Raw genomic sequence first — 23,864 nt, 5'->3', positions numbered from 1 at the left:
CTGTCTTCCAGGCCAGGGGGAGACTGGCAGTCAGGACATTTTGAAGGAATATTTCTACAATGCAGAGAAAAGCTTTTGGTGAGATTTTTTTAGTAAAATAAAGTGCTTACCTGAATAACTCTTCTTAAGCAATGTATTTTTCTTTATTCTTACATATGCTAAAAAGAATTATTACAAGAACTATAGTACAAAGCACATTTTACTACTTAATAGCTTATTTTTTCTAAGTAATACTGTGATTTTGTAATATACATGAGTACGGCTTTTCCTTCACAGTTTCTTGGTTCTTGTAATTATTCTCCTCCTCATTCTAATAAAGCTATTGGCTGAAAATCCAGGGGTAAGTCCCTTTCCTGTATGCAGAATTTAAGTATACTTTTATTCTCATGTCTCTAGACCTCTGGCTGTAGGTTGTCCTTTCACATAGGATTTGATGATGTTTCTTTCTTTTTTTACCAGTTTTTTGCTTATCTGATTGAATTTCAGCTTTTCAGGAAAAGATGACGTAGGCTTTATCTTGCAGTTACATAAGACTTGCAAGTTTAATGTTAATAATTTATTTTTTTTATTATAGCAGTTGTGGTTTGTCTTGGGTTTTTTATTGCTTTTTGTGTTTTCATCTTCCATGTATCATTTATTACCTCAAGCTTTGGGGAAGATTCTTGGTCTCTGGGGCAATATGGAGGTGTGTTCCTTTCCTGTACTGACAAGCTGAACAGACGTACCTTGTTGGTTCGACCCATCAGCAAGCAGGACCCTTTCAGTAATTTCTCTGGCTTCTTCCCCTCTGTAAGAATCTTTTTGTAACAAATTTGTACTACAGAACTTCCACTAATAAATGCCACTTGGAGTAAAAAAACACAACAAACTCAAATGGCTGTTGTTCCTTGTAATCTAATTATTTTTTTTTACTGAATATATTTATTGCTTATATTATGTTAGTTGTGTTATTTCCCTCTTACCCTTTAGTAATAGTTGTTAGTCCTTTTTTAGTAGATATGGGAGTGAGGGTTGATGATTCACAACCTGGTACATAACAGCAGTCCACTGAAGTTGGTGGGGTTCGTTTATATTAAAAGAGAGCACAGAGAGTAGTGTTTGGAGACCAAATATGTAAAAGCTACTACTGAACGCTGCATTTTGCTCTTATAATTCTGATACCTTAGGGGTTTAAATACTTTATATTAGTGCAATATAACTTTATGCAATCTTTTAAAATTATTTCTATAATTATGATAATGCAGCACTTAATTTCATATTTAAGTTTTTCTTTTGAATGGTTGGAACATAGCTTGCTGATTCAGAATATCTCAGTGTGAGATATTTAACCCCTTCTTTTCTTGCTTGTTTATCCTTGGAAGACTTTATATGTTATGATATTGGGCTCTTTATTTTCACAAATGTATGGCATTATAGAATCGTTTTATGTTAGTGGAAGTTCTGTGTGTTCTGATTTACTTTAATCATGAATATTGATTGATAATACTTTCTCTTACTCTGTTTGTTTCAGTTCCTATAGGAAGTTAACTTATATGTTTTAATTCACTTAGTCATAACAGCTTCCAGTTTTTCAGCATTTAGGCCATATATCCTGTTTATTTAGAAAGAGTTGTTCTTCTGTTAGTAAGGTTTTAATTACATTAAATTGTTTTTAATCAATTTTAAGATGCTGAAAGAAGCAACTACTTGCAAAATGTAGTTGCTTTTATTTGTGCTTGTATGATTAAAGCTAATATTTAAACAATCTTACAGAATTCTGTCAACGTGTTTATTACACTGTTAAAATAATGGTTCTCCTGGTTACTGTTTTTACATTTTTCACTCACTAAAAATGTATGACTGAAAGACTTTCAAAGATAACATGAGAACTGTACTATACATCTTCTGGGAGTGAAGCATGTGATTATCTTTAGCTAGGAAATCTGTCCAAAGTGGAAGAATCTGCTATTTCTAAAGTACAGTGCAATGTATCTTTATTTAACTGACATGCTTTAGCACGTGGTACAGCTATTCTCTTTAAATACTCAGAGGTGATAGGGCAAAATCAGCCCAATTCTTATATAGCTGACTATGGGTGGTTTATACACCCATGTTTAGATGGAGTGAAGCTATCTTAGCACCCAGGCATTATTTTAGCACCTATGATGTCTGCACATACAGAGGGAACAATGCAAGGGAGTTAAGTCTACTTTGAAAATGTCTATAAAGTGAAGAAGAAATCAAAATATATAACTCTGTGAAATGTCATTGGAAAATTTTGGTAAATTTAGACTCTTGAATACATCGGGGGTTTTTTGGCTGATTGGATTTTAATTTCATACAATATAAGTAGTCAGAAAAGAGAAAATGTTCAGCAATTCATGGTTTTTTAACTGACACAATACACGGAAGTATGGACATACTATGGGCAAATTGTCCATTCAAGAAAACAAAAGAATTTTTTTCTGTTGTTCAGAGGCAGTGGAAGGCTATTAGACAATACAGAACCATAAACATCCTAACTAACAGAAAATATGGTAGTTGATGGATGTTATATGCATACATTTTTACAGCAGTTTATTTCTTCTTTTTTTTCCCCTTGAAACAGACAACTGCAAAACTTTTAGATGGCTCACACCAACAGCATGGATTTCTTTCTCTCACTTACACCAAAGCTGTGACAAAAAACGTCCGGCATAAACTGATATCAAGAAATGAGCGAAGAACATTCCATAAGCTATCAGAAGGTCACACTGATGGTTCTCCTCACTTTCTTCATGAGATCCTTCTCTCTGCTCAAGCCTTTGATGTGGTCCTCTGTTTTCCTTTGCTTAATGCGATTGCAAGTATTTTTCAAGCCAGGTTGTCAAGGAGCCAAAAGGAGAAAAGAAAATCACCAGGCCAACCTATGAGGACTCATGCTCTAACTTCCCGCAACTTGCCATTGATTTATATCAACACTGGTGTAATAAGAGTCTTCTTTCCCAAAAATGAGGAAGATCATCATACTACAGAAGGTACAGTATTTTATGGTAGAGATTTTTCTGTTCATTATTGTAGATGAATCCTGCAACTTAGTTAAATTGCTGGCCATTGCTATGGCCTTCAGTTTTAAGGGTCAGAGATAGGAAAATCTCACATTTATGCTATGTCTCTGCAGATCTGCTGGAAAGTTGGTTTTAGGTACTTATTTGACCTTTACTTTCCCGGTATCTATAAAGCTTGCATTTAAAATGTGGTTATTAAAAAAAAAAAAAAAAAAAAAAAAAAAAGGTCAAGAATTGTGGAAAGAGAACTTTACCCAATTCTGCCGTGGTTATTCTTGTGTCAACTCTAATTGTGCTGATACCAGTTCAGTGTTCCGTAGATGCCTGTTCCAGCAATGGAGCGTAAGCAGGAAACCTTAGCTGTTGTAGAAATTAGCACCTAGAAAATGGTGCAATAGCAAAGCAGGTAGATATTCCAGTTGAGTTTGAAGAACATTATTAAAATGTACTTTGTGATTGATGCCTAACAGATGATACAGTTTGTAATTTATTTAGCAAGTCTTAGTTGAAGCTGTTCAGACTTGTTTATGTAACAGGCTTTCAGATATTTAGAGGTGTGGATAGCATAAGCTGTTCTTTCAGACAACAGTAAGTAGCCAATTGAACTATGGATAATCTTTTTTTTTCGGTAAGAAATTGTTTTCCTTTAATATGTAAAATACATTTACACCCCTTTTACAGACATTATATGTAAGTAAAAAGATGCTGACATTAAAATTACACCATGTAATAGCTAGTAGAAATGTGATAATTTCCATTACCAACAATTCTTCTAGAAATTAAAAAAAAAAAAAAAAAGTGTTTTAGTGGTATCATGATATGATTACATAAGTCCTATAGGTATGGAGGTTTTTTTACCATGATGTGTGATAGCACAAATATAATCCTAAGAGTATAGTCTTAAGATTTTTCTCATAACCTAATTGTGAGAAGTGCAGACAGTGAGAATTTACATAGATTGTTTTTTTGCCAGCATCCTCTACAATTTTCCAACTGGGAATGCTGAAAACACAGTAAGATAAAATTAGACTGGCTATGTTGGCAAGAAAGAATTATGATCCTAGTTGGAAGGGAGTTCTAGGGCATGCTGTCAAGGAAATATTTTTTTTTTTAAAAAAGTGTTTTTATTGCTCTGTAGCTGCATACTTCATAAAAAAGAAATGATACAGAAATTATAAAGAACTTTGTCTTGTTGCTATCCCTTGCTTGAAAATGTATGCAAAGAACAGAATTGCCATGGTTAAACATGGATGTAGGAAGAAAAATTATGTATGCTTTTAAAGAGTAATGCTAAAGATTAGCTTTACTAAATGAATAAGAAACCTAGCTAATCTCCTCCACTGGAAAATTCTAAAATATTAGCACTATGAAAATCAGTACCATCCTTGTTCATTTCTTCTTTCACCCCAGATTTTCCCAAACTCATCTGTTCTGAAATGTAAAATAAATTGCTTCTCTCTTCTACCGCTTATTGTCTTCAAGAACAATAGAAATTAGAAACAGTAATAAGGAGTAAGAGTTGAATATAACCCGTGTTACTGTTGTGCAAGGTCAGAAAAGTTATATGTTGTGGAATTATGCCCCCATAAGACCTCATTCATTGATTAAGAGAGATTTTTAATCTAATAATATTTGCATTATCACTGCAGTAAAAGTAGAACAATTACCTCAGTTTTTCATCTATTCAGTCATCTGCTGTGCATACCTTGTACCTACTGATAGCTATGAAAACTATCCTCCCAAAAAAAAGCACATGTAATTGTGACTTTGTGTCAAGTTAAAAAAAAATAAAAAGCAAATCTGTTCTATATTGTTGCAATCCAAAAGTAAACTTGCACAGTGAACTGTGGTACATAAACACTGTGAAATAATCAAAATCATGGATTTTCCCCTGAGGAATTTACACACATGCATGCACACATATACTCACACAATTTTATAACATTTTAGTTTCATGGGTTTTGCAGCAGCACCAGATGAACATTTGTTTTTCTGGTGGACTTCAGGACAGTATTTTATCCTAGACAATAAGCAATACTGCTTTCCCTCAGAGTTTATTTGTTAATATATCAGGTGTGTCTCAAGCTCTGGCCAACAGCCCACACTTAGTGAAGAAGTAAAGACAACTAGATATATAAAAGCAATATATAACAAATAGAAACAAGAATTACTGCATAGCAGAACACTATAAATAAAAAATGTGAATTGCAAAAAACTGATAAGAAGTGGTGAAGACAGGGAAAATCCACATCTGGCTGGTTGAGGACAATAGAACTTTTTTTTAGTGTGTACTAGGAGCAAAACACCAGGAATCAGTAGAAAGGACATGATAAATTTGTTGATAGTGAAAAAGAAAAGGCAGCATACTGAATAAACGTATGTCCTGCATTTGTAGAAGTGATATATTCTTGTCACATGAGCATGACTCTCTACTTTGAAGTTTGTCATAACATATGGTCTGTAACATCCTCCTTGCTTACTATTAAACAGTTTCAAATCAAGAGTAACTTGTGCTCAGGGATCTTAGTCTGCTGAGGCTAATTTTTAACACGCCTTGGAAGAGCAGGTTTTAGACAGCTGGAGGTATATTTAGTAAAATGAAAAGTGTGATTTTAAAATAAAATGAAGACAGGTGCTTTTATTAGTCTCCCTCAGAGAACATAAAGGAAAAAATCAACTACAGGATTCAGTTAATGGAGAATTACATATTTGTTACATGATAATAAACATGGTTTTATGGAAAATTAATCTTGTTAAACACATCTGACTTCCATTCTTTATTATGGTTTCAATTCTTAGCTGATAAAATGTTAGCAAAGTTTTGATACGCTCTAGAATTTTGTAAGGAGTTTGACATTGTGTCTCTTGGTATTCAAATTTAAATACATCCCCATACAATATCTGTGGAAATGTTAAATGAATTAAAAATGGCCAAGTAGAAGTCTAAAAAAACGACAAAACCAAGTTGTCAGTTGGGAATAATAAGTGGAATTGGTATTTAATAATCTGAAAGTAAGTATAAAACCATTGCTGCTAGCATCAACGTATGTTGCAAAGTATTTCCAGAAGAAAATAATGTTAAGGACTCTATAGGCCATGCATCTGGATCACTGCTTATATCACTGCTTGTTGAAAATATACTGAATCTTTTAAAGCTCATGTTAAATATCAGGGAAACAATTTATGCAGAGTATTTATTCAGGACCGGAGAGGCTCTCCTGGGAAACAGTGGGTGAAAACAGTTTAAGGGTCACAGTGGACATAAGTGAAATGAAATAAGGAAGGTAACTGTATTTCTGTATGTGGCAGATAATTGAATATCATGTCCAATTTGCTTTCTGTTATAAAAAATGGGTGTTGGTAAAAGTGGAGAGGGTACAGAAGAGCACCACAAACGTTAATAAAGTGCTGAAGAAGAAGCCTTACCAGGAAGGTTTAAAAGAGCATAATGTTTTTAGCTCAGCAAAGAGACGACTGAGATGAGTGGGTTAAACCAAGTGAGATTCTGAACATTATTATGCTTGGTTATGTAAGGTTTTCCAAGATTGTACTTATGTTGTGTAGCATAGAACTTCCACCCCCACCCCCACCCCCCCCCACCCCCATTTTTGTAATATATTTATAATGACTGTGGTTATGTTTACTACATCATTCATACGTTTTGAAAAGCTAAGACATCATTCATCAGTTACTGAATGGAGATATGAATTCATCATCCTAAGTCATGACTCAGATTACCACTCATTAGAAACCAGCTGAAAATATTAATTCCTGTAGTGCTTTCTGAGATTGACTTAATTTCTTGACCTACAGGAAGCTGTACACAAAAGAACCATGTCCAGCCTTGAAAAAAAAATCCTAAAATGCTTACATAATAGAGACTGTGATGAGTAGTCCTGTGTTTATTTTGCTTTGCAGTGTGTGAGAGAAAAACTAAAATTCTTAGCCTAAGATATATTTTATTAAGAACCACTTCTCAGATTAAGGCATTTTCCACCTAATTAAGATGCAATTACAATTTGAAGTATATTTAATACCTTTGCTCCTAGTTCTTATGTGAGTATCAGGAAAAAAAATCCAATATGTTAAATGTACAGTGGCAGCAATTCTAATACTTGGTACAATGCCTTATGTGTTTTTTGATGTAAAAGTTGAAGAGATGGTTTCTGATTTAGTCACAAACAAGACTTTGTTGTCAGCTTAACTTTTCTACCTTAGTTCTGGCAACCAAACCATCTGTATATGGTTTTGCTCTGCTTTGGGGATCTAAAGAATTTGACTTTGCTTTTTAAGTAGATGATATTCTTTTACGTAAATCTCTTCTGTTGTGATTTAGTTGTGTGTTGGAACTTGTGTTACCATTCTGCTGCATGTTTACTGCAGCATTCCCTACAGTTGTTTCAAAGTATTTTATTAAAATTTCTGTGAATTATGTGATTTCATATATCTGTTTAAAAATATACAGATGTGTATGTATAGCTGCAAAGCATGGTGTCTTATTCACAGATACATTAACAGGTCTGAAGAAGCCATTTTTTAAGCTCATAGTTTTTGCTAATTCTTTCCACACCAGGAATTTCACTCTTCAGTGGAATATTTAAACTATGTTCTGCTACTATCGTTTTGTTTTCAGAACTCAGATATGAGAGTCTTGCAGAATTTCCTTGGGCATGGGAGTGAGTGTGATGTTGTTCCGTCCTTGTTATGTGTCACGCTGGTGTTGCAGTGGACCATTTCACTTCAGATGATGAACTCTTTGACCTTGCATCACATGTTCTCAGGGGCCTTCCTAGTTACGATGCAGTCTTCTGAGCAGAAACTTATCCAAATGCTTTCTGTATGTCTGTGTCTGCTGAGAAGGAGATGCAGTAGACTCAGTCTTTTCCTGTAAGGAAAATTTACACACTTTGTTTGCTACAAGAAATGCTGGTGTTTTCTGGGCAGAACTTTTTGGTTTTCTAGTATGACTACTGCTTTTAAAACTAAGAATTTGTACATGTGGGTGAAATTTGAATATGATAGAGATGAAGTAGAAAATGGAATTTTTTCTTCTTGGAATAATTTTTTTATTGATGTGAAATTTACTGTCCAGTACTACATCTTGTACTTTGTATATGTGTCAGTTTTCAGATTCTCTTGTTTCATTCCTTGTGTTTGAACTTTTCATGTGTGTTGCAACCCATACCAAATGCTTCTAGGATGATTACATCGTAATATCCTGTAGTGTTTTACATCTAAAGGACCTAGGCCCATATTAAAAAGGGTGTATGATTCAGAGTGTGTTACATGCTAATATATCAGCAGATAATTATTGGACAAACAGACAGATCACAAAGTAGTCTGTGGGATTAACATAATTTTGAACAGAAAAAAAAAAAAAAGCATCAGAGAAAATGAGAAATCACAGACCAGGATTTAGTTGCGTGATAAAACTCTGTGGGGAAATTAAATGACAGTAGCTTTGTCTTAGGTATCACAACAATGCTATTAATTTCATGGCTTTTTTTTTTTTGCACTAGTTGTTGCTCCTGAGCAGAACTGAATCCTTAGGAGACATTCTTATTTAGATTTTTATAAGAAATAGGTTTTCAGCATTTCTGCTATGTGCATTTGACTTCTAATCAAACATATTTTCTGTTCTCCTAACTACAGCTAATCCAGCAATTAAAGAAGACACTTTGGTTCTCAAGATTGGATCTGTCTCTATGGCTCCTCAGGCTGACAACCCCCTTAGTAGAGCTGTGCTCAGAAAAGACATTTATCAGTAAGTGTTGGGGGAAGGGGTTGGGTTTTAATATATGGTCTCAGAAAAATTCATTTTTGGGAGAAGTTAATTGATCAATAAAACTGGTACGTGCAGCCTGTAAAAATACTTTTCACATACAATCTTTTGATATTCAAAAGCAGGTTTTTCTGATTTTCTTCACTTGTGGGCTTTCAAATCCATTTAGACAAATCAAGTTCTTCTGTGAAGTGCTGATGAATAACAGAATTTAAATGTCAAGTCATTATAAAGCTTAAGCTCACAGATGAGAACATTTTAAGAGGCTTTTTTTTATTCAGCTACTACTAAGTTCACCTAAGAGGAAAGGAAATTTTTTGCGACTACCAAAGTGCTCAGTAGCCATATAGTGTGAAGGAGATAGATCTTAATAATATAAATGGTAAACATATATTCAAACTGTAGGTTTCCTGATGTCATGTAGATCAAAGCTGAAAAGAAGGCAAACTTCTAAGGACCTCTTTGCCAGTAAACACATTTTCTGTGAAAATGTCATGCTCTGGATTGTGTCACTAAGTATGTGCAAACCACACTAATCATATATAGGCAGCAAAACTGGTGAACATATGTAATCAACATGATAAAAGTAATATATGATCCTTAGTAGAGTTGGCACTGTTGCCAGACATGAAAGTATGGTTGCAAATAATACCAAGTGAGAAAAGTCACAGAAATACAGATGAACAAGTGTCTTATACTTCCCGTTGGTCTGTTTTTCAGATGTGGAAATATTTTTAACTACTTCATAGTGCTCTTCAATAGAAATTACAAACATCAAAATCTTTTCCCAGCAGTAAAACATTTACTGCCTAGAAAATGACAGCAAGTTTTACTTTTTGTCAAGACTGGGATTTTTAGGAGACCATGAAATATCTCCAGTTTCACTTCTGATCACTTAGAAGTTGTTAGAGAGTCTTTTTCTTTATATTTCCATGTGGAAACATTTAAATTAGTGGGTTTGGTTGTATGTTTAGTTATAGTAGTTTATAATTTATTTTATTTTTTTTAAAATGAGCATGGTATCTATTGTATGATGGGGTTTTCGTGGATGAAACCTTGCAGCCTGGCACCAGCAATCGCTTTGGATGACAGGGCCTCATCCAACTCTCAGTGCACCCACAGATAAAAGAGATATTTCCAATGTTTGCATAGGCTCTTCCTGCTTCTGCCCTCTTTGTCCAAGGAGACTCTTGGAGAGTTATAGAACCAAATGTAGATTCTGCTCTTCTCACAGCAACCAAAAATATATCAGAAAAATCCCTTATGGTAGAGTGGAAGCTGCAAGTACCAGCTTCCATAAGGTCGTTTCTGTCACCTAGGGGAACTATGCAATGTTCCTCGTATGCATGCCATAAGTCAGTGAGTAAGCAACAGAAAGGATGCAATTTAAATCTAAAATCAATGAAGCTCTGCCAGTTTATGTGTTTGAGTCTCGTATCTTTGCATCTGTGGCTTTACCTGAAATACAGAAATTCTGTGCTTTTCAAACCAGAAGTCACTCAATTGCTTAAAGATTCTGTTGTCTTTTTGCATTATGGGTTTCTGGGTCTTATATACATAAATGTCCCAGACTAGGTTTGTGCAGTCTATATTTGGTTTTCATAGTTTTATACAGTTACAATATGGTCCAGTCCTCCTTTAGAAATCAAGACAGCAAATGAGTAAGGTAGAAATAAGCAGTGGGCCACAGACATCTCTCATCTGACTGTTACTGGTTTCTTTGTAACCAGTCTCACAACCTCATGCCTCCTGTGTCTTTTTCTGAGAAATGTCTGCCATTTTCAGTAATTTCCTCTAACTGCTTCAATGACCATTCTTCTAATTTCTCAGCAGCTGTCATATGACTCAGTCTTATCTTTGTTCCTTTAATCATCCAGTTATACTAGCTTTAGTGTTTTTAAAATAACGTCGGGGCAGAGTGTCAAGTTACTTTGCAGCATTTTATGAGACAATATTGAAGTTGGTCGTGGGTGGTCGTTTGGTTTTGGGAAGAGGGTTGCTATTTTGATCTGTTTAAGCAAGCCTCAATGCTTTTGAGCAATATAAAGAAATATTTTTTAATTAAAAATATCAAGATTCCAGTTTGGAGTTGAAGTAGATGCATTTTCTAAAACATATTCTTTGATCCAGAACATACTGTAGTTACAGAAGCATGGTTGGAGATAGCCATTCATTTTCTTACATGGCAGTCACTGCTGTTAGACCAGTGGAGTGAACTTTACCATTTGTCAATTTTTCTTCAGAAAATAAGACAATACAAAGGTTTTTGTATTGTTAGGGTAGGAGACACAGTCTGTATTCAAGGAAGAAAAACCAACAGTGGGATATTTTTAACACGAGCCTGATGTTAGTATTTATTTCTCCAAATATGACAATTTTTTTTGTAACTCAATACTTACCCTTTTCAACCTGCCCACAGTAGATGGTACTAGATAGCAAAAATGTGTAACTGGAGCTAATACAGAATGCTTAAAAATCAAGTAGTAAAATGAGCAAACCCACACAATGTGTAGCTCATGTATTTTGGTGAAAGATTTCCCAGTAAATATCAACAGAGGTACAAGTAGTACAATATCCAGCGTGAGAGGCTCTAGAAAAAAAAAAGTAATTATAGCAGCCTGTTGATTACTGAAGAATTAGCTGCTACAGCATTCTAATAATCCCAACATGTCATCTTCTGGTCTTTTCCACCCTCTCTTCTCCTGTAATTCGCCGCTGCTGCTTTTAATAGAATAAAAGAAAATAAATTGTTGTCTGAACCACTGTCTTTGCAGTGTTTCTGGAGTGGGGATACAAACTTAATTTGTGGTGTCACTTTGGTTTAAACAGTCTTCTGTTTAGGTCTGAACTACAACCACATGCAATTAATGTCACTTTTGTAGTGTTTCATGAGAAAGAAGAATTTTTGCTTCTCATTTAGAAACTGTTCTTTTAGGAAAGGCAGAGAAACTTTTTCTTGGCTAAAGGCTGAATAGAATCCCCAAATATCTTTTAAATTTGTCCCATAAATTTATATGTTAAAAACTGAATATGCTCATATATCATTAACAGAATGCCAGTGCATGAAAGGTAAATCTTGTATGGCTGCATACTAAATAAACTGGGGCGCTTCTTGCCTGTAAGCTGAAGTGGCTCCATCTGTGTCTTGGTTTACTTAACTTGTAGAGGGAACTAAACTGAAAATAGAATACTGGAAAAACAATATGTCCCAAAAGTTTGGGCACAAATATTTTTTTCAGGTGATTATTGGAAGTTGGAAAGGAATGTATTGACATAGTAACTTCAGTTTTCTTATACCATATAAAAATTAGTTTTAAAATAACTATTCCCTCTAGTAGAAAATGGATTAATTTAGTTTTGACTGTTGATACACATAATAAACAAAGATGCGTGTACCATTACAGTAAATATATGGCTCCTGAAATTTCACATTTTTAGCTGGTCACAGTAAGAGACAATTTTTCCTTTTCATTTTTTTTTCTACTAAATCCTAGGAGTTGGTTAGTTTGTTTTTAGGATTTCTTCTGAATTTCTGATTCTTAAACCCCAGCTAAGGTGTGTTTGTCTTCAACAAATATGACCAGAATTGTATGTTCCCATCAAGAAATTGCTGGTTCTGTGGAGAACTCTTGTAGATACCAGAAGAACTTGGGACAGGGCACAAAATAAAGGTGTTTTTGCATAAGGATGCAAGTGAGGCAGGTACCTAGCCTGGCTAAAGAGGGGGGGAAAGCAGTTAGTTAAAACTGGAGGAGTCAGATAGTCAGAGTAAATGAAGTTTCTCCTACACAGTGAAGGAGAGCGCCACATTTTTGGGGGGTTTAGCTACCTGATCATATTGAACTTGGGATTGGGGGAGCTGCTGCTCGGAAACGACTTAGCAGGCTGCAGAAAAACAAGATGATGTGGTCATTTCTTGCCTTGTGTAGTCATGCTGTGTATGAACAGCATGTGTATGTTAGAACTTGTGAAGTGGCCAAATGAATGGTCAAATACATTTGACAAAACAAAGAAAGGTCTAGCAGTTTTGGTGAGGAAGAGCGCTGAGACAGGGAAATCATGTTAATGCCCTGATGGAGTGAAAGCCAGTTATTTGGTATCCGAGAAATTACATTGGAGGGACTTTTTATAAATGCTGTAACTACAGGAAAAAACAGTGATCTCTCTGGAGGCAAAAAAAATTGCATTTCTCAGTCCTGGGCTCACTCTTGTTTGGTGCTGTGGTGTCTAGTAAGATAAAAATTCCAGCTGAAGTTTTTTTCCTCAAGATCTTCATAAAACTCTTCATCTATGGACCTTTGGTACCTAACATCAAAGATATGCTTCTGCTACAGTAGTAGTGTAATGAAATTAAGAACTAAACTGCATGCCAGCTGCACAGAGACTTTTCAGTTGTGTTTGTAGCAATGCTCTGATCACTTTGGAGGACATCAGTTACAGTTTATTAGCAGTGAGCACTTCTCTAAAAACATAAATATATGGTTTTATGTGGAGAGTGCTACAAGCAGTTATGTGGCTGATTCTGTTAAAAAAATCCAAGGGAATCAAAGAATCATGGAATAATTTCAGTTGGAAGGGAATTCTCTAGTTCATCTCATCCAGCCTCCTACTCAAAGCAATTTAGATCAATTTGCTCGAGTCTTTCTCTGGACAACAAACCTAGCAGATTATTTATTAGTTTGTTAATCACTTGTCACAAGAACAGACTTTTGATGGATATAAAGCAATTCTGAGGGCACCAGGCCAGAAGGTCCCTTTCCGTGTATGGAGATGGCTGCAACAAACAGAGTAGCATCTCCTGGGGTAGCTCAAAATGCCAAAATTCTTTCTTTGTGCGTCTTCATGTGTTTTCCCTTTGTCATTTCCTTAGTTCTTTCTCTTTTAATACAAGTGTCTAGTGTAGAATATCAGCATGAATAAATTATAATGCTTTAATGAAGTGGAACTAATCAAATGTGTCTGTAGTCATCTTAACCAGTTTTCTGCCCAATTAGCTCACATTCTGTGAGATCATTTTGTCACCTTTTTAGATTACAACAGTATTGTCCTGTATATACAAACAGTGTTTAGTGCAATTAAGCTGATCATAGTTGGAATCTCTGAACACTTTTAGTTAGTGGAAACATGACATAAAAAGGACTGAATTAAAAAGTGTGTATGTTGGGGGTTTATAACAATGAATAGCACTAGCTGTGGTAAGTACCAGCAGAACTGGACGTTATCAATAGGGTAATGGCTGAGAACCTCATCACAAAAACCAGCAATTCTATTTCTCTGACTGAAAAATAAAAGGATGTAGATGCATGGCTCTGCTTAAATATGAAGCAGCATGGAGGTGAAATAGAGATGACATTTAGTTCTACTTCTGAATTGGGATAAGGGCCCTGCTATACCAAATACTGTGCAAATTGCCTGCTTGGTTATGTAGATAATTGCCAATCATCCCCAGCATGGTTGTTTTAGCAAACTGACATGAAACACTGTTTAATAGAATTTTAGGGAGTATCCATGAACAGATAGAATGAAATAGTTTTAAGGTAAAATATTGTTAATACAAAAATGAAACGACTGACAAAGAGCACAGAGAATACAGGCTCTTTGGAGGGTATTGTGAAAAGCCTTGCTTATAAAGTTCAGAATTAATATTGCTAAACTATCAAGTTCTGAAACTTTAGTTGAAAGGAATCACAAGCTTTCCTCAGCTTGGCTAATAAAAAATCTAATTATTGTCTACACTCTGGATTCATCATTTTTGAGATCCAAGGATTTCACTCATGTCATACATCAAAGCTTAATAGTCCAGGTCTGAATGTTCCATGGTCATTTTCATGTATAGATCTTTCATAGATCAAAGCATAAAGCTGTCCTTAGACTGTTTTCAATTTATGAATGTAAATGGAAATTCTTTAAACACCCCCACCCCCAAAAAAATTACATGTAAAGAATTTAATCATGAAAAGGTAGCTGTAAATTATTTCTTATTTTTTCATAAAACTTTTCATCAATACAAGTCTTTTTTATCATAAATGTCTAATCTGCTCTGTTCATCATTTTTATAGTCTACTGTTTTCTTTTGACACTCAAACATTTACAAATAACAAAACAATGTTGTTTCTCTTATAAAATATCTGCTATTTATCTTTATTTCAAGGAGCTTTATCTAGAACATGCATGTAATAATCATGTAATGCCCACAAAAGTCCTTCAGTTAAAAAAGATGAGTAATAAACAATTTTCTGTGTCTGTGCTGATAGTGCTGGAGTGAGCGGAAGGAAAGAATGATGGAAGGAGTTTATGCAAGAAGCACATACATAGCCAGAAGTCTGTGTGGAAATCTGCTTTTTCTTTCAAATGTGGTTTGGAAAATCAACTGCTTTTCAAAACTTTTCAACAGCACCCACATCTATAAGCATCTTCTCTTCAGAATATTTTTTTGTTCAGTATTAAATTGCTTTGGGACATGTTTGTATTCAAAAAACTCTATCTTTAAATTATTGTTACAAAAATCCTGGATTTTCTGTAACTGTGGTATGAGCAAAAAGGTTCGTTCTTGATGTTTTCCTTTTAAAACCAATTAACAGTTAGAAAAAAAATATCTTTTTTCATTGAAATTTAGTATTAACAGAACTAAATGTTTCCTAGACTGCAGACCTAATATGAATAATTTCCTTTTAGGAGCTGATTATTTTATAAAGGTTCTAATGGAAAAATTCTGGTTTATTTTTTTGAATACTTCCTTGAAGCTTATTTGGTACGCAAACAAGGAGTTAGCTAATGCTGAGCGACCTGAGTTTCTTTATCTTTTTCTTTGAATAAAGGCAACAAAGATAATCAGTGAAAAAATGTATGCATGTGTAGTTTTTGATGGAAATAATGAGCCGCTTAATAAAATGTGCATATATACCATAGGGGATTAGAAAAAGTGAAAGTTACAGTGCATCATAAAATCTCTATTGCAGTTTTTCTTCAATTTCAAAAGGATCAAAACTGCAGAGGTAATGTTATATAGAAAAGAACTTTTAGGAAAAAAAAAATCTTACTATTTCAAATGGAAATATTTCTTTTATTACTGAGAGGTTATAAAACCGAGTTAAGCTGGCACCATTTTCTGTTCTATTCTTCCTGTGTTAAGTAAAAAAAAATTGTAACAGTATTTTAAACTTGTTCCTGTAATTTATTTTCTAATTTTTCAGATTTCAGACCAGGATGTTTTTATTCCTCACAATATGTCTTCTTTTTTTAACAGGGTTATATCTACATTTAATTGGGATATGCAATCTTAGATTTTTTTGCATAGATCTTTAGCTTTATTAATTGTTCAATTGGGATTTAAATCAAAATGTTCATATTAAATAGCAAGTTCTAAATACTGTCCTTTGCTATTGTACTTGAACCCATGGGGTTTTTAGCATAAGGACCTTAGGAATGTCACGTATCTTCCGTAAGAATCCTATACCTCTCACTGGAACAGGGCTTGGAAGTGAAGACTTTTCCTGCTTTACATTTCTCTCTTCTTCTATCTTTAGTAGAGAGGATGAAAAAGAAAAAAGTCTGCTTAGACCTTTCGCCCAGTAAAATATTCATAAATATGGATAGCATTACATGGAAACGCCACTCCTAATTAACATTGGCATGTTTGACTCTATTGCAACAGTTATTAATTTAAAACCCTCAGTGGAAACTAATTGTAAAATAACAGCTGGAACTGCCCATTTAGTTTCAGAAATGTAGCTTGTTAATTATCTAATACCAAAAGCTATTCAAAGCTAAATTTGTATTCAGAATTCAACTTTTAGAATGTTCAGCTTTAACTACCAATCTTATTTTTACTTGAAATTTCATTAATTGTGAGTTTTACTATAATCTGCAATAATACATAACTAATTTGCCTAAATACAGTATTTGAAATACTTTTCCTTTTAATTGGATAGTCAAAATAAATTTGTAATAAGAACAGCATTTCTCCAACTGTATTTTCTATTTAATTAATCAGTTTAATTACTGTGTGGTCAATACACATACCCACCTGATGTTTTCTCTTTCACTTAGTAGCACCGAATCTGATTCTTATAGTACATTTTAATTTCTTTGTACAGTTCCTCGTAGAAAGCAAAATGAAATATGCTTTATAGAAACATTCCTGCAAGAGAGTGCTGGCATTATTATGCTATTTAAGCATCCATTTGATGTTAGTCAAGGCAGCTCTTTTGGAAACCTTATTAAATATGTCAGGGAAAAAAAATGATCAAGTAACTGTCAATAAAGAATGAATTCAAAGGAATAACCAATTCATTCAAACAGAGCAAAGGTGAAATCTGTAAAATTGTTAAAGTTATTTTTTTGAAGTCTCCTAGTAACTCTCAAACAATGTGTGTATTAAATAAAATATTAAAAATAACATCCCTCCTCAATGATTTATTGATACTTTCAATTTTGTTTTGAGAACTTAATATGCATTCTATCTGCAAAGCTTTTCCTTTCAGTTGGTAATGCTGCTCCTACTTGGCTGAGGTATTTGCACAACTGTGTTCCTCACCCCAGCAGCATCCCAGCCCTCTGTGAGGAGGAGGGGGGATGAGGTTACTTTTTTTGAGATACACAGAGATGCGTTTTGTGCCCAATAGTCCTGCTGTAGACACAGGCAGAGATTTCGAAGAGCAACTTCACAGATTTCTCAAATTCCTTCAAATTTGACCTGGAAGGTCATGGGAACTTGCATACATGTTTGGGAGGGATTCCAGTGGTGAGGTGTGATGAGGAGAAGCACTCTGAGCTTGGGCATCTTGTGAAGGTGCCCATTCTTTAGCAGTGCAGGGCAATGCGTTAGTCTCCTCTGGCCTCATGTATCAGTGCCAGGTCAATGCCTGACCAGCTATGTCTGGCTTGCACACACACTTCAGTGGGTAAATTATGTCTTCATGCTCCATGTTCAAGCCTTATTTTGGCCGTTTGCCTCACTCTAGTCCACTTGCTTAGCAGTGAAGGAGTTGCAGGAGAGTGAAGATCTCACTATTAGTGCTTAGGGCACTGCATTTAGTTTTTCTGGTAAAGCTTTTGAGTTTACATTGTGGTTATGATCGTTTCATTATTTAGGTGTAGTTCATTCTGACACCTGTGTGTGATTTAGAACTAAATTAGCGATAGGTTTCCAGACTCCTTTCCAACTGGCCTGTAGGTTCAGGTCATGAAATTCTCAGGTCAGACAGTTTAGCTGTGAAGCTGGGAGACAGGCATGAGAGAAGCATCTCTTCAAAAAAGGAGTCTACAAAGTGTTCAGTGCCGTATTTTATATAACTTATTGTAGCATGTACTTCATTTCTTTGACTATTTAATAAAGATGCTATCATTTAACAGCTTAAGGTCAGAAGTAAATAGCAGTTGTAAAGTGAAACTTCCACAAGGGCATTGCTTTCACTGTTGAGCTAGTGTGCTATACTTTGTTCTATAAAAAGGCTTCTCAGCTGTGGGTGATCTTAACTACTGTATGTTCTGCAAAGTCAAGGCTAAGGTAAAGATACGTGGCAGCCTGAACTCAGAGTTTCCTTGATCCTGTGATATTTCTTGTTTCAAACACTGGTTTAACACAGTTCATTAGTATTTGCTCTGTGGTATATATGGAGCTTGACGCATGAAGTTCATACAACTTCAGTTTTGAAATCTGTAATATGTTTATGGTGACTGAGTGGGGGAGAGATTAGGATTTCCTTTGTACTGGTTTGAAGTGCTGTTTGACATAGTTTTTTCCATTTCCTTTTTTCCAAAAAGCTGCAGTTCTGCTGTGATGAAGCCTGTTATGGTGAAGCTAATCAAAATAAATTCAAACAAATAAAAATTTGTTTTAATTTTGGTTATTTTTAATCTTTTTGAGCTTTTCATTATATTCTATTATCATTTTATATACCGAAATGCTAAATATTTTGAACTCCTTGCCTTGATATTTCCTAATCTTTAGATGATAAGTACTTGTTATGCATAGTTGGTTGTGGGGGCTTTTTATTGAGACCTTAAGGTTATTGCACTTCTTGTCATCTTCTCCCTAGCAAGAATAATTTCTTCACCTAGTTTCATAACCTTTTGCACATTTTAAATTAACCCCTCAGAAAACTCATGTCTCTCTCTGTTCTCAACCAGCATTGAAACACCCCTTCTTCAGGGAAATCAGGTTGTGTAATGATTTGCTTCCCTTAACTCCAATAATGGCCCTTTTTCCCATTTGAAAATATTTTTCAAACTCTTAATTCTTTCCCAAATTAATTATTGATTTACCATGGCAGAGAGAAAACATGTCAGATGTTTGAAGAGCTATTTGAATAGAGAGGTCTCTCAACCTCCCACTGAAGCAACTGATGTGCAGACTAGCCATGCCCAGTGGAGGGGCTAAAGGAGTGAAGCATGGCCCTGGGCTTCCTTGGGCAGCCCAGAGTCAGGTGGGCATAATCCTGATTTTTAATATTTCTTGAAACTATGGTTCTCTTTGGGCAATGAGTTTTGTGCCCACCTAGGTTGCAAATCTAAACTCAAGCTATTCTAAGAGACCTACTTCTCTTTGCAGCGGTGTGGTCTTGCTGGTTGTAGTTGTGTATAGTGAGCTGGCTGAGGGAGCTGATGGAGGCATCAGGCAATTTTTTCAGTCAGGTCGTTGCCCTGAGCCTATTTATTGTATAGTCACACAGGCATTAGCCCTAGCAGAAGGGTAGTATTGCAGCAGCCTGGGCTTAGGTCAGTTAATCTGCCATCATGCTTGGGGCTTTTGAAATACAGCATAGAATCTGACACTATGAACAGAATTTTAATAAAATTCTCAGATTCAGTATTAACGTTATTAAACAGACTGTAACAGTTTAAAAAAGGTAAACAAAAAAAGGCACAGAAACAAAGAAAAAGAAGACATTAAATACCATTTCAAAATCCCAGGATACCTTTCACAGTTTACATGCTCAGCAACTTGAATGCAATGAAAAATTTTCAGATGAGCTGTAAAACAGGAAAATAAAAGGTAATCTGAAAGCTACAAATATTTATGTGAGTTGTTGTATGGTTTATGTTATAAAGCAACATTATTGAAGTTTTTACATTTCTTTTCTTCTTTCAAGTTACCTCTCTTTAATCATTCCTTTTTTCTAACCAAGTAGCTTTATATTTTGCTTGTTACTGTAAAATACTGGGGGGAATGAGCAGAGGTGTTTGGGTTCCTGTTAATGTGGGAGAAAATAAATAGTTGGTCCTTGGGAATTAATGTCATTTTAAGAGTTGGAGGGGTTCCCCTATGCAAGTTACTAAAGTAACGTTAAATTATTTTACACAAACTGCTTATAGTTTCTTCCCAGGATTTCCTTTGCTGATTCTTAAAATGTATGTTTGAATCCACATATCAAGGTTACTTTTCTGTTTTACATAATGAAAATTAACATCCAAAAGTCTTGGCTGTGATAAATAACTGTTGTAAAATAATTCAGAAAAGCTTTAAAACCCTTATTATTCTATACAGTTTTCTTCTTAACTGTTTTTGAGTAAATATAATTTCAATCAGATTTGGTTTCAACAAATGTTTTGTTAGTTGTAAAGTATTTTCCAGTAATATATAAAGCGAACTTTTTTCTTTGTAGTATTTTTAATTATAACAGCATCTCAAGTTAAATATAATGCAAGTTGTGTGCTTCTGTTACTGGGAAAACCATATCCCATTTGTAATGAGACATTTGTTAACTTCTGTATACAGATTGTGGTTCATTCCATAAATATTTGTGGGTTCTCTGATGTCCCTCACAGGGTTTTATCTATGACAAATTCATACCACAGTTCTTAAACTACTTTTTGGATAGAAGATTTCTTTCTTTTGCAAAACTGTTTTCCAATGTCTTTCTTTTCCATTTAACATTTTTAAGTGTTCCTACTTTAGTTTTCAATTATTTAACAAAAAGGATTATGAAAAATATAGAGTGGTTACATGTTATTTGAGAATATTTCTCTATGGGATACTATTCAAAGCTCCCATGGCAAAATTAAATTCTTGTTTCTGTTATCCTGAACAACTCAGATTGTATTGTTTAAGTGAGTATGGTTCCTTGCCCTTACTGAAATTCCAAGATAACTTAGTGCTCAGCCACCTTCAGTACAGTCAAAAGTCACGTTTAATGTTTCTTATGTTTAAGCTCTTACTGTGCACACTACTTTATCTCCCACTATTACTATTAAACTTGATTATGCTGCAGTAAAAAACAGATTTAAAAGTTATTGTCCTTAAAGATATAAATACATCACTGGGGTATTTTTTTTTTGGTTTTTTTGGTTTTTAGGACTGGTTCGTATTCTTATGGGGTTTATTAGTTGTAGGACACAAAGACAAATGTAGCATTCTTCAGCCTCTCAAAACTTTTTTCATACCCTCTGATGCGTTGTTGGGTTTTTTTTATTTCTTTGAGAAGGCAATGGCTAACACTGGTATGTTAATGGCTAACACAAGTGCATGTTGAGAGTAATAAAATACAGAGATAGTATCAGGCATCTCCATTGAGTTCAGTGTCAACGATTGACATAAATCACATATACTCCATTTTTCTGGTATGATAGTGTGTGTTCTCCAGCAATAAAAATCATATAGGTGTGGGTGGAGGTGATACAAATACAACGTCGGAGTTCATAGATATATGTTGTACTTGCAGGATAAGAACAGAAGAGATTTGAACTCTTCCTGATAACCAAAGTTATTTAGCTAGTATTTAATCTTTGTATGTGACAGTGTTTCAAGGAACAGGAAGAAAGTTGCAGATTAACAAAACCAGCTGCAAAGCAAATCTGAAATTTTTCTGTTTCCCAGTTTAAGGTTGGATGTGTATATATGTTTGTGTATATTAAAGCAAAACTCAGAGGAATGTAATCCTCTGGTATGTGTTGGTTCAGACTGTCTTTCGATATTTTATTCTTCAGACAGCTTGCAATGGTTGATTTTTCCATGTTTTTGGCATAATAAAGAAAAAAATGCTTGATATATTATGTAACTGCAAGTGTTGTAGAAGTTGCTTTCTAAAAATAATTCTAAAAATCTACATGTTGTATTCTTCACACATTGCAGCTCATAAAAAATTTAAGCAACTACATTTACTAAACTGGACTCAAACTAACTACAGATGATAGAATTTGCTGTTTTCCAAATGGGCAGTGTAGTGAGCTGGGTATTTGTGTGTGTGTGGATTTGTTTCTGTGTAGTGTCCTTGCATATTTATTTTTTTTGGCTCCAGGCAGAAAGTAATACTCAGTTTTCTTCATAACCAGTACCATTTGTATGTTTTGGATGACTCATGGAGTCGGTTCAACTACCAGACATTGCAATCTGTAGTCTTCATGGTCAATGCTGTGAATACGCGGGGATATTATGAGTAGATGAGGATGACTTTTGCCTAATACTGCCTTGTAATTGGAGCTTACTTAAAACCTCTGTTAAAAAACCATCTCTAACAAGCTTTGTGTACATGGTGAATAGTAGGCTTTAGCTGTTTTGGTGTGAAGGCTTTATATTTAATGTTTACAAATGCAGTGGTGTATTCTGTGGCTTCCTATGGCAGGATGTAGGTTTTTAAGAATATGTTGCCTCCTGCTGCCAAAAGTTACTTCAGCAACAGTTCATAATGAATGAGAACTCTCTCAAATCTGGGCTCTGCTTGTTGTCCTTTACCTGTTCTTTCTGGTTCTCTTAAGATTTTTATGTATTTTATACTCTTGTCCTAAAGGTTAGTTTTGATGTCAAATTCCTAACAGGTTTCATTTGTTCTGGCTTTCATCCTTTAAAGCATATTCTAAATATTTTAAAAAGCCTCTACATAAATAACCTTTTTTAAGTGGTGCATCTGTGCAGATGTAAAAGTTTACTTTCAAAGAGTTCAACATATTGGTATCACAGTTTAAGATCTAGCAGTAGTATGCTTTTATTTTAGAAGTTACCAATGTATTTTTCATCATAGAAGAAACAAAAAGCTACAGTCACTTCAATCTAAAAAAATTATTTGTAAATTTAAGTTGCAGTAATTTTATTTAATAATATGGAGTAATTAGTGCATTTAAAGTTGACTGTAAGAATAGGACTCAAAATGTGTGGCTTATAGTCATAGCTTGGCTACAGATTTTGAGGCAAGAATCTATGTATCAGAATTTTGTTTGTAAACTGACCTTTCAAGCAGATCTCTTGAAGTTTTGCTGCATCCTTCCACATCTTCTGGATGTTTCACTGAATGGACTAATTTTTTCCAAACATCTTTCTTTCAGTGGTGTGCAAAATACTTCTCAGTAGCTTTAGTTTCTTTTAGAAAACCTTCCTAGATTTCTAGGAAGTTTACACCCTTTGTCAAAGTTGTTAGTTCTTGAAAACTTTCTCCAGTGGTTGTAAGTTGAGAAGAATGTGCTTGACTTTTAGGTGTGGTTCAGTTAGTCATACTTTGAGAAAGAATAGAAAAAAATGTAGTAAAGAGGAGATGAGGTCTCTAGTAATAACATACCTAAAAGCTTTACTTTGAATCCCAGAAAGAAAATACTGGTGAAATACTGTCAAAAGGTGTATCATAATCTCCATGATCAAAGTATGGTGTAGTGGAGCACTTCCTTCCTCTGCTTCAGTCCTCCTGCGAAGCCAGAACAAACTGGAAAATGCTGGTGGGGAAGTGCTTTGTTGAAGAGGGTATTTTACTTTCGTAATGGAAGAGACGGATGTTCAAAAGCTTTTTCTGAGAGGAAAGGAATCCCTATAACAGATCTTATGAAAGCTGGAAGGTTTTGGAACTATGCTTTATCGGGTTCTCAAGCAGTTGACAAAAAACCTACAAAAATCTATTACGGAATAATGCAAGACAAGGGAGTTTGAGGGCACTCTGTACTTTGTTATGTTACAAGCAGAATTCTCTAAGCAGAGAGAAGAGAATACTTAGATAAATTGTGTGTTGTCCTGTGTTTTGATAACACTATCTTGATTGTTCAAGTCCTAATATTTTATAAAAAGAAGACAGGAGAAACACCAATGTGAACAATTGCCTTTCAGCTCTTCATTTTGTCTTCAGCATTTTCATTCC

General features: G+C 34.6%; 1 protein-coding gene across 8 annotated transcripts in view; it reads left to right on the top strand.

Moving 5' to 3' along the window:
- The window catches only part of VPS13B (vacuolar protein sorting 13 homolog B), a 477,114-nt gene that overhangs the window by 277,315 nt on the left and 175,935 nt on the right, over window positions 1-23,864 (top strand). For 6 of the 8 annotated variants that reach the window (XM_056333224.1, XM_056333225.1, XM_056333222.1 and 3 more), the window contains 3 exons: window positions 648-789; window positions 2,588-2,996; window positions 8,679-8,790. In XM_056333224.1, coding sequence (XP_056189199.1) covers window positions 648-789; window positions 2,588-2,996; window positions 8,679-8,790 — 663 coding nt within the window. Of the gene's footprint in view, window positions 1-11; window positions 79-647; window positions 790-2,587; window positions 2,997-8,678; window positions 8,791-15,062; window positions 15,224-23,864 lie in introns of those variants that run through there. The other 2 variants (XM_056333229.1, XR_008820995.1) reach the window with 2 other exon arrangements.

This window comes from Falco biarmicus, chromosome 3 (genome assembly GCF_023638135.1).
Source record: "Falco biarmicus isolate bFalBia1 chromosome 3, bFalBia1.pri, whole genome shotgun sequence".
In the NCBI taxonomy this organism is placed as follows: Eukaryota; Metazoa; Chordata; class Aves; order Falconiformes; family Falconidae; genus Falco; species Falco biarmicus.
Note: the sequence above shows the minus strand (reverse complement) of the source record. Positions and strands in the feature narration are given on the sequence as shown.